Source organism: Vigna radiata, chromosome 1 (assembly GCF_000741045.1).
Source record: "Vigna radiata var. radiata cultivar VC1973A chromosome 1, Vradiata_ver6, whole genome shotgun sequence".
Classification (NCBI taxonomy): domain Eukaryota; kingdom Viridiplantae; phylum Streptophyta; class Magnoliopsida; order Fabales; family Fabaceae; genus Vigna; species Vigna radiata.
In genome coordinates this window covers 22,925,430-22,936,714 of record NC_028351.1, presented here as the reverse complement: position 1 = coordinate 22,936,714, position 11,285 = coordinate 22,925,430, and the positions used below count along the sequence as shown (strand labels likewise).

The 11,285-nt window shown below is 35.0% G+C and overlaps 1 protein-coding gene, 1 long non-coding RNA gene and 1 pseudogene across 2 annotated transcripts; 2 read left to right on the top strand and 1 right to left on the bottom strand.

Annotated features, from left to right (window-relative positions):
• The first annotated feature begins 3 nt into the window (after window positions 1-3).
• On the top strand, window positions 4-1,036 carry LOC106759628 (F-box/kelch-repeat protein At3g23880-like). Its single transcript, XM_014642903.1, has 2 exons — window positions 4-122; window positions 187-1,036. Exons 1-2 carry the CDS (start codon window positions 4-6, stop codon window positions 1,034-1,036), a joined length of 969 nt encoding a protein of 322 aa, XP_014498389.1.
• A 558-nt stretch (window positions 1,037-1,594) lies between these two features.
• LOC106767870 lies at window positions 1,595-6,798 on the bottom strand (annotated as a pseudogene).
• Window positions 6,799-7,604: 806 nt separating this feature from the next.
• Window positions 7,605-10,219, top strand: LOC111242604. The gene is made up of 3 exons (XR_002669794.1): window positions 7,605-8,228; window positions 8,376-8,445; window positions 10,001-10,219. It is a non-coding gene; the product is annotated as an uncharacterized LOC111242604 (long non-coding RNA).
• Window positions 10,220-11,285: the final 1,066 nt, after the last annotated feature.

Genomic DNA, 11,285 nt, shown 5'->3' with positions numbered 1-11,285 from the left:
TAAATGCGACAGTCGATCTCACAGGATTTTGAAAAAGAGACTGCTATGGCTGAAGAACTCAGTGAAGAACTCATACTGGAAATTCTGTCATGGCTTCCTGTGACGAGTCTCATCAGATTCAGGTGCGTTTCAAAGACATGGAAATTTCTTATATCCAATCCTTATTTGGTGAAAATGCACCTTGAGGTCTTCCAGAAACCTAGAATTCCTCCTCTCACTGGTGACACATAGATTGAAGAGGAAACTTTTCTTGCCTGGTATAGGATCTTCACCTTTCATAGCTCGTTTTGGCTCTTTACCATTTTTAATCCAAAACCCTGCACCCTTTCTTGATCGTATCTTGCGATGCCCCGAACACTATAATTATGTAATCGGTTCTTGCAATGGTTTGCTTTCTCTACATGACTCTCTTTACACAAATGAGTACGAAGAGCATTGGGTGTGCTTTTGGAACCCTGCAACCAAAATTTGCTCCAGACCTTCACCAAGATTGCGTCTCAATTTCGGCTTTGTTTTACCAGATGGTCTCGTCGCTGGTGTTATCTATAATGTGAATTTTGGGTTTGTGTACGATGATTGGAGGGACAGTTACAAGGTGCTGGCAATGGTTAGTGATCCGAGTACATATCAAACGAGTGTGTGGGTTTACAGCATGAATGACATATGTTGGAGACGTTCTTCAATGATCTCTATGGGTTTTAGCACTTTAGACCATAATGGATGCTTTGTGAATGACACTGTTAACTGGATAGGACATCCTTTCAAAGAAGAATGGGACCGCAAACAAAAAATATTTTCATATGATCTAAATAACGATACTTGCATATGTTTGTCGCTGCCTAAACTCGTCCCCTATGATCGTGGTTATGCTAGTATGAGTGTTTGGAATGGTTATCTTTGTATTTTTTTAAGTATGTTAGAAAGCTTGGCTGTATTGGCATCGAGGGACGTTCGAGACGAAACATCTTGGAGTCGGTTGATAAGTGTAAGTTACGAAACTCTGTGTAAGTTACGAAACTCTGAATGTCTGTGTTGATAACCATAAGCTACAGATTTTATGCATGTGGGGTGATCTTCTGTTGCTCACATATTATGAGTTAGGAGATCCTTACAGTGTCATCATTATCTTTAATTCGAAGGAGAATAAAGTAGAGCGTATTGAAGGTTACAACACAGAGTTTATCACTGACATCTTTTCGTATGTTCCAAGCTTGATTTCGCCTATTTGATTATGTAGTGGTTTCAAAACTTTTTCAAAAGTATGGACATAATTTTGGTATTTCCTTAGTTTCATTTGTTCCATGATTGTTTCACTATTAATAAAATTCCGTTTTTGAATTAATTTTTGCTGCAAAAAATATAAACCTTTATGTACATTGTCAACATTGTTTCCAGTGAGTTAGTATTTTCTAGTCATCTGTGACCAAGGTTCAAAATTGTCATGGTGTTTCTGTCTTATTTGTGTAAATGGAGAAGAAAAGTAGAATGGTGAAGATGAAAATGAAGATTATTAAGTGTTTAAAAAGGGTACATGTTTTGTTAATTATTCTTACTAAACCCATGTTTTGTCGCTAATAAGTGCGTCTGCACCTTTCTACGACAATTGGGCTGGTTGAATGTTCCATATCTCTCGAATGAGCCTGCTGTGTTCAACATTGACATTCTTGTCCATTTCTGCATCACATCATTTACAAAAGTTAATGTTAAAAATAACATGAGAGCAACAAGCACAATGTATGAAGGAACAGAGCAACAATGGACGACAGTACCAACTGAATACAATTAATAAATACATTGCATGATGATAGGTTTAGAGGCAAAGTTTGTACTAGGAGAAATAAAGGAAGGAGGTAGTTATAACCTCCTGCTGTTGTATTTGTATGACAGACTATTATATATAGTCTATGTTTAGGTTATTGTAGGGAGTGTTTTGGTTGTTTGGAAAAAGGAAATTAGGAGAGAAAGGTCCTCTCGAAAGACCTTAGGTTTGTGTGTACATTGCTGTTATAAATCAGACAAGAACTGTGTTGTATTTCTCACATGGCATAATAGAACATGTAAATAAGTGAAAATACCAACGCCTTCTAAGAAACTGTGCTAGTGGTTAAAATTTGTCTGAACTACATATTCACGACTAAACTCATTAAATATAAAGTTGAACACAAAAATTGGTTGATTCAAAAGAGAGTGCCGTACTAGCTCTCTCGTCAAACATGCCCTAATAATGAACAAGGACTTGGTGCATACGTCCAATAGGCAAGCAGGTGAAACGAACATTTAATAGCAAATACGAAGAAAGTCTACTCAAACTCAGTTTTTGGTCTCTGTATGCTTCATCAACCTTCTCTTGGTATTCTATGTAGCTGGGGAAGTCCTTGCCCACAAGGAAATAATCTGCTCGACCAAAACCTTCATTTCCCTCTAAGGACCCAATCAATTCGTCATAGTTGTAAGATCCAAAAACACCACTTCAATCATCTAAGTTTTTAAGAAACCCAAGACCGACATTTCCTCATACAACTATCATTGTTCAAAATTCTTGTAACCTTATTATGAAATTCTTTAAGCAAATTATTAGCATTTGAAACTAACATACAGTAGAATACTTGTTGTATGTGGGTAAGGTATGGTCCAAACAGCATGGTATTAACTATGTTATATAGTAATTAAAATGTACAACAAGGGTCTTAAGACAAACCTTTCCCTCTGCTCTTTCTTTCCTCAGCCCAGCAATTTCATGAGCCTCGGCATCAAAGAGGAAGAAGTTATCTGCACCAACCTCTTCCCTAATTTCAACGTTGGCCCCGTCTAAAGTTCCATTCCAGCAGTACTACACGAGAGAAACAAGAAACACAGATTAGTGTATATCTGTTTGACCTGTATCCTATTTCACAATGCACATTGAATGCCAAGCTCGCTCTCACATGTCATTGGTGCTCAGTATGACTGAATGGATTTCNAAACATAGTATTAATTTGCAAAGTTGNATTGCAAGCAATAACGCATAGATCAATGACACCTTGGTTATGAAGAGGAGTTGAAGAGGTGACAATCATACACTTGATCATTTGGCCATGAAGACTTACATTACATTTCAAGAACCAATCAGCCGGAATGTTTAAGCTGTTAGCGGCAAGTACATGAATGATTGATTGTAACATATTGGATAAACATTTTACAAAAATTAAAATGGTTTCCCTAGTACCAAATACAGATTTCCATTCACAATTTAACGTACGACTATGTCCTCTTCTTTACGTACAGGAAAAGGAATTGTCAAGGTCAATAAATCAATTCTTGGTTGTCAAGAAGATTTTCCAAGTCGTCCTCGTCATACAAACCTGTAAACTCAATCTAGCCTTATAGGTTCAATTTTATTCAGAACACTAATTTAAAACAAGTTTAGGTTCTTAATTTTGTATTATTCTCTCTATTAGAGCAATCTTAGTTTTGTTGCCTGAGATTTTAGAAGAGTACTTCTCCGACACGTTCCCATAGAACACCAGTAATTCAAGGGATGAAGCTTTATACATTGAGATTCTACAACATCTTGCTTTCACATTGTGAAGATGCCATATATGTCAAGATCGACATTATTGATAGAACCAAATAGCAATTGGGAAAAGATATAGGGATTCCAAAAAAAAAATTACAGAAAAGATACAAAATTTTATTGAGATCATTTCTCCATATGAACATGACCGAGGAGAAAATGATATACATCATAGTTAGGTTGTTAAAACTGTATTTGTATCCGCATCCTTATTTCTATTCTTTGTCTTCTCACATAAACTTTCCTAATTAGAGATCTTGCATCAACTATCGATATCAGAGTTTTCTTGATATTTCCTACAAATCTAGGTTGCATATGTAATATATGTGAGGACTCAAAATAAAACACCTTTCACAAATTTTCAAGTATTTTCTTCAACACATGTTAAATTTTCCATGCACAAAAATAAATAGCAAAAGTTTTTTAATGAGAAATATGTAGTTTTACAAATGAATATTAGATGATTTGATTTAATTGACTCAATTTTCTAATCAAGGCTATTCGTATCAAAGTTTAAACTGTTGTTGACATTAGTACAATTGCAACTACCTGTGTAGTACATTTAGAAATATAACTACCTGATATGTTGCGACAATTCACTAGCCGGAATAAGCATCTCAGCAACACTGACATTGTAATCAGGGACAAAAATAACCTGATTAAAAAACATAGAAACACAGAAATTAACAATATCTTTAACCATTTTTCAAAAATCTGATACTGAAAACATGTAGGAAGTTAACAAAGTATGCTTGAATTCTAGAAGTTTTGTCTAGTAAGAAAGGAAATAAACTGACATTGTAATAAGAGACAAATTAATCTCCATAAAAAAATAAACACACAAATTAACAATATCTTTAAACATCCATTTGCAAAACTCTGATACTGAAAACATGTAGGAAATTAACAAAGTATCCAAGAATTCTAGAAGTTTTGTCTAGTAAGAAAGGAAATAATAACTAACAAAGTATGAGGCTTTAAAGAAATTTGGTAAATCATTCGTTTCAAATGACTTCCCTCTCTATAAATTAAATGAAACAAACAGAGCAATTTCTTCTTTATATTGAGCACATTAGAAAACTGATAAGATGAAAATTCTTATTTTTGGATAGCCCAAAATTCAAAACAAGTTAACATAATATGGATATCCGTACACAGCAACAGCGGGATGACCATGGACCCTATCCCATTAAAAATAACTGGCCAGTTTCACAATTTAGTCTATTAAAGGACCAAATAGTCAAAATTTAGTATCTATAACTGATTAAATTGTGAAAATGGAGACTAAATAATTAGAATGGGGGAGTGATGGAAACTCTAATTCCACCACTGTATAAAGGGGATTCTAAATAATCTTACTTATTGTGAATTGGCTGGTCTTTCGATATGAAACTTCCAACTTCCAACCGGTATTATACAACCAAAATTATCCACTAAGAGAAATGAATCCAAGGGTGGAAATTTGATGATTTAATAATCAAGAAAAGTGTGTTTTCTGCCTTTTCCTTCACAAGTAACTACATTGTCAGCAGAACAAAAATTGATGTCTAAAAGTAACATTATCAGGGAGGGAAATGAGAATAGGACATGCAGCCTATCAATGATCTACAGCCTGGCCTCATTTCGGCATGTGTTAACCTAGACCATACATCAAACAAGGCAAACTTGAGCATTTTGAGCAAGGGTTCAGTTACATTACTTATGGTACTTTTACACTATATAGGCAAAACAGAATAATTATTTTTCTAATAATCTGCTTGATTGATGACTAAATTACAGTAATCACAATATGACCAATGACCAATGACTAACTAGAGACCGTTACAACATTTTACACTTTCCATTCTATAGTTAAAACTTAGAGCCCAATCAAAACTGGCATAAAAGAAAAAGAAGAAAATAACCAATCTACCTGGATGTCAAACATTGCATCAGGACTGACAAAATACCCTGTTTTTTCTCTGATAAATGCCGCAACCGCAACTTTAACTTTGTTACTCCTCTTTGCTTCCCTCCACTGCAGTTGTAGATCCTCATTCTCTACAAACTAGTAATGAGTGATACCAGTACGATCAGGTTTAATGACAGGAACTTTGGAAACTAGGTTTAAAGAATCAAGTGATGCTTTTGACATACAATTGAAACACAACTTAACGCTTAATTCTAATTAACCAATTTCAGAAAATATCAATAAAATTGCAATCAAAATACCATATATTGTTTTGGAATTTCTCAGGCCACAACTACAAAGAATATGGTAGAGGTCAATTCTATACACAATTTTCTTAGATCTTATCATAATCTAAGAAAACATAAATAGATGAAGTTATTAAATACATATTTTTACAAGTGTTAGAAGTTTATTTAAGCTTTTAATAGGAGTATGCATGGAGTAATCACTTTTAAACAGAACAAATGTGGAAATATCCATATTTTTTTATAGTGCTATTATGCCCATTGGGCAAGACTGACTGAGTTGTTTCCTCCTACTGGTCATAGATGATAAGAGTTGACTGTTATGAGCTATTTGGTGATTTTAAATACCAAAAAGCTAACAAATTGCAGATACGGATTTAGAAACATAACTCAGCTATGGTGGAGTTCGTCATACTGACAGACCAAGGAAAACTTTACCTTATAAAACGCATTGAAAACTTCATCTTTTACAATTTCACTATGTATCTCTGCAACCCCATTCACTGCATGACCACCCACAACACACAGATTTGCCATACGAACTTTTGGTGGTTCTGGTATCGACACAGGCAACTCTTCTTTCTCATCCTCAATGGAACTTTCATCTGTTCCCTTCTTTTCAGCAATGGCTCCTTCCACTTCATCATTATCATCATCTTTATTTTCTTCATCATCTTTCTTTTCTTCTTCTTCTTCTACTTGTTCAGAACTTTGCAGCTCCTCACTTTGGACTTAACCAGTACATCTGCAAATTCTTCAGGCAATTCAACATTTTCTAGTATTCTCATTTCCTTNAATTTATTCTCCAGCAAGTCTGAATCTGTAGTGCCATATTCTGCCAATATGGTCCGAATCAGCTGCAAGGCAGGAATGTCATCAACAACTAATGCCTGTACCCTGAAGAAAAAACGTTTATGCATGTATTTCTCTATTACCTCCTCATCAATCATTTCTATTATCTCAATATGGCGTGGAAGCAGTTTCTGCATAAGATCCAAGCTCCATTTCTCTATTGTTGCTTGAGACGAAGGATCTTGCCCTCTATTGATTCATCCCCAGGGTAGAGTATATAACATATCTGCATTTGAAAACAAACAAAAAAACATATATAATGTCCTTTGATTGACTTGCACTCAGACTGTAACAAAATTGAAATTAACTGGAAAGCCTAAATATTATCAAAAAGTAACTCGAATTTTCTACAACATTTACACAGGACTAAGAGTCCAAACTCATATAGGTTAATAAATATACAGAAAAAGAGAGAAACTGTGTAAGATTGTACTACTGAATATTAGAATGGTTACATAAAAAGGAATCTAAACTTCTTTGCAAGTAGTACTTATACAGCAGAAGGTATAGCTACATGAGCTGACATCTGTGACCCTTAGGACAACTGTCAGATAACAGAATAAATCTAAACAAAGCTAAAGAGAATTGATATTCACTTATATTCTCCCATATAGGTCACTATAAAAGACACTCCAAAGAAAAAATATGAAAAACACACATTACAATCAAATGGATGGGGAGTACAGGAATTATTTATATTGCTTGTTTTCTGCAATACTGATTCTAACACCGCTATTTAATTGGTTCCTTTTTTAGAATGTGAATTAAAACTCAACTTCACAAATGAGTTGTGACGTGAGAACTATTNCTTCAGTCTCTAGCCAGTGTGAGACTTAAGTTTTAACTGGATCGTGAGGTGAGGGTTGTCCCTCTCTTAAATACTTTTTGCAAACTCTGTCTCTAGGTAATGAAGACCTTTGGTTTTTCCAAATACATTTCAATAGATCCATATATGTCTTGCTGCTTATAAAGGACTTGAGACTAGCTATATNATCTAAACCTTTTCAGCATTTGCTAGAGCCTCAGATGCTTCAGTGTGTCTTCCAGCATTAAAAGTATATAAATCAAAGTCTTCTGATGCAGCTTTTGTAGACCAAAGTCTCAAGTTGATTGTAGTCTTAGTTTTATATCCTGGTATGGGAACATCATGTGCAACAGCTTTTATATCTTCTCCTCCAATCCAATGTTTTTTACCATCTNACCCAGATACAACCTAGACATATGAACATCCGTCTAGCTAAGATTATCTAAAGTTAGGACGATGTGCGGGAGTCATATCCACCTCTCTTTTATTTGGTCAATCTAATTTTCTAGGATGAAAATTTTTATTGTTGGGGAGAATGTAAAACCTGAGAAAAAAAAAAAGAAAGAAAGTGTTGGGGTTGCATATGTGGCAATAGACAAGGGGCTGGAAATTTTCATAGTAAAATAACATAACATAAATTTCCTTCTTCCCTGTCTGAAGAACCACTGCATTTCATTTCCACGTTTTCTTCCCTCTTGTTCTACACCTTCTCTCCACCTTAATCCCAAACTGAACCATTGATTTGTTGAACAGAAGTTGCATAAACGACCAGGACTTCAAGAGCAACACTTCCAANCGATCAAATTCTGTTTCCTTCAACTGGTGAGTTAAATCCCCTTTCCTGTTCACTTTAGGGTTGTAATGCATGCATCAGATTCTGATTGCATGAGTATTCCACTTCTTCTCTTCAATTTTCTGCTCAGTCTGGATTTCTAGTTATGTATCATACCACAAATTGGTGATCTATAGGTGGTTCTAGCAATTCCTAGTGGTGCAAGAGAGCGGGTAGGGTTATGTTTCACTGTGCAACTGCATAGAGGTAAGGGAAACTAGGATGTTGTCTCTGTTTTGTGAAGTTATTGAATGCATGTGTAAATTTTACATTAGATTATGATGATGATGAACTAAAGTAGATAATTGTAGCTATTAGAACCTGTGCCTTAGTGGAAATTATTGTGAGTGATGAATGGATGCTTATGAATGGTATGGATGTGGTAAAAGGATGTGTTTAATTGTATGTTAAATGAGTTTCATCCATGATTTGAATGCATGTAATTTGTTTTGTTAGCAAAGTGTCTATTTAATTGTGTTATACTTGTTTTAAGGCATATGGGAGGAAGTGAGGTAGTGGAATTGGACAATTGGGATTGAGAGTTGTTTTGGTCAGTTTAGACAGTCTAGGTAAGTCATATGTGACTTGCTAGAAGTGTCAAAATGGTGCAAAATAACTTCTAATTGGTAAATTCAGATTTAGAGCTTTGAGTTGATGAAATGAAGGTTTTTGAGTGTAATTTGATACATAGAAGCTAAGAAATGATGCTAGGAACGTTTAGAATCATTTAGGCAAGTTTAATTTAGCATAAAGGTTGATTTATGGGTTTTAGAAGTTCACCAAAATGATTAGAATTGGTAAAAGGGGGTTAGAGTTGCTCAATTATGCAGAAAAATCTGCAGATGCCATGCTTGGGTGCCCCAAAACGGGGTTGGGCGCCCTTCAACGCACTGTTTCACCTTAATTATGGCGCCCGGGCGCCCTTTTCTGCTGTTGTTTTTGTTTTTTTCGTTTTGGGAGTTTCGGACGTCCGTTTTGGACGTTCTTTAGGTCGTTCTAGGGGTTTTTTATCCTTCCGGAACTGCTGGTGATGGTTTCAAATTCATTTTCCTTGTCTAAGTATGATTTCACTGGGTTTTGTGTTGTTTAGTGGCCCTTTTAGAACTATTATTGTCTGGTAGTGTACATGGAATGATTTCATACAATTTTTGATGACTTGTTGGGTTGTTTGTGGTCTTTTGAAGTATAATTACTACCATATATATCTTGTATGCAATGTAAAAGTAAAAAGTATGGTTATTGGACGTAATTTCATGATCCTCAAGGGAGGTTACATGGTGGTGCCCTGTAGTTTGTTGTGATTGACCGTATGAATGGCCGGAGTTCCTGATAGGGTTTATCCTGACATTCTAATGACCATCCATGCTCAAGTGGAGAGTGATGAGTCATGTGGTGAGAATAGCAGGAGGTCCCAATGTAGGCGCTTCTTGGAAGGCCTATTGCGTAGTAACGGACTTACACTTATGTGTGTGGGCGGGTGAAACCCCTCAGCAATGGCTTTGCAAACCAGTAGGGCCACCATCAAGTGCACAAACCCCTGGAACTCGACATTTAATACTAGTCCGGATGGTCAAATCACGTGGTCGGTCATTAGTATCAATAAAATGCATTTGGTCATAGTCTGTATTGTTTATGTTCCTTGCATGCTTGAAATACTTAATTGATAACATGTTTTTCATACCTAGCTTACCCTTGCATTTGTTTGTTGTATGTGCTTGCCTTCCCCCTTGCGATGATCATCCAATCCTTTGGATGTGAGCAGTAGCTGATGATGTACCCTTGGAACAAGCATTGGAGAATAAAGAAGACACATCCCTCACTACTTAGATCTTCTACTAGTTCTTATTTTTAGATAACTCTTTTATTTTGAGAGACTTATGTATTTTGATACGCTCTTAGTCATAAACTGTAAAACTTTAAATTCCCAGCCATATGTTTGGATCACTCTATGCTTAATANTGTTATCTCATATTCTAACTTCTTTCACATATTATAATAGTTGAATCCTATTATATTGTATGTCCATATAATATCTGCGATGTCACATATTTTATTCCGTGCATATTTTATTTTCAAAGGTGGGCAAGTAATAGTCTTATAGAAATAAATGAATATTTTTCTAATCCCTATTCATTTTCTAATTTAATTAATATGTAATTTAGAAAGACATTATTGGAATATAAAAAATTAANCAAACATATTTTAAAGCATGTCAAGAAATGATTTTCCTATGGTAACATTCCGTGAATTACGTTCCAAATATATAAAACGATAACTTGAAACAAATCATAATTTATAGAATTNGTGATTCACAAAAGGTAATATTTCTTAACAATGAAAAAGTTTCTTTACAAAATCTTTAAAGATATTTCAAGATCTTATTGAGAGCTAAAAGTTCTAATGACATATAATGAAGAGAAAAAAAATTAAGGTATAATAAAACCTTATTTCAATAAAGTTTTGAAAGGATTTGAATTAGTTTANGGATTTTCTTGAAGGGCTAACGTCATAAATTTTTTTGGATTTAAAGGTATTAATAATTTAATTATTTTATAAGTGCTAAGGTTAAATTAAGTTGAACTTCTAGTTATTTAAATGTTAATACCATGTCAAAGATAATCTCTTTGAAAAGTAAATGGATTCACTAGTGCAGAAATGTTATTTAACGTCGCTTAATTTGGGCTTTTAACGTCATTTTCCCAACCGACGTCTATTCGGGTGACGTCCATGGGACGTCGAAATTTCTCAGAACCGACGTCCACATAAACNTCAGTTAAGGATATCCACCGACGTCTACATAGACGTCTCCTTATACTCAAATCGACGTCTAACAATGTCGAACATGGCATTAACCGACGTCTAACAACAACGTTATATTTTAGTGTAGTTTTGATCCAAGCTTTCAGTAGCATTGTGTAACACTCTTCTCTCGCTAGTTTCCCCGCAAAAAAAGCTTGCGTCTTTTGAATCTTCTAGTCCTTTCAACCCAAAACCGAACCTGGGTGATGGGTGTCGCATCCCATGCAAAATTTAATGTGCATTAAGAG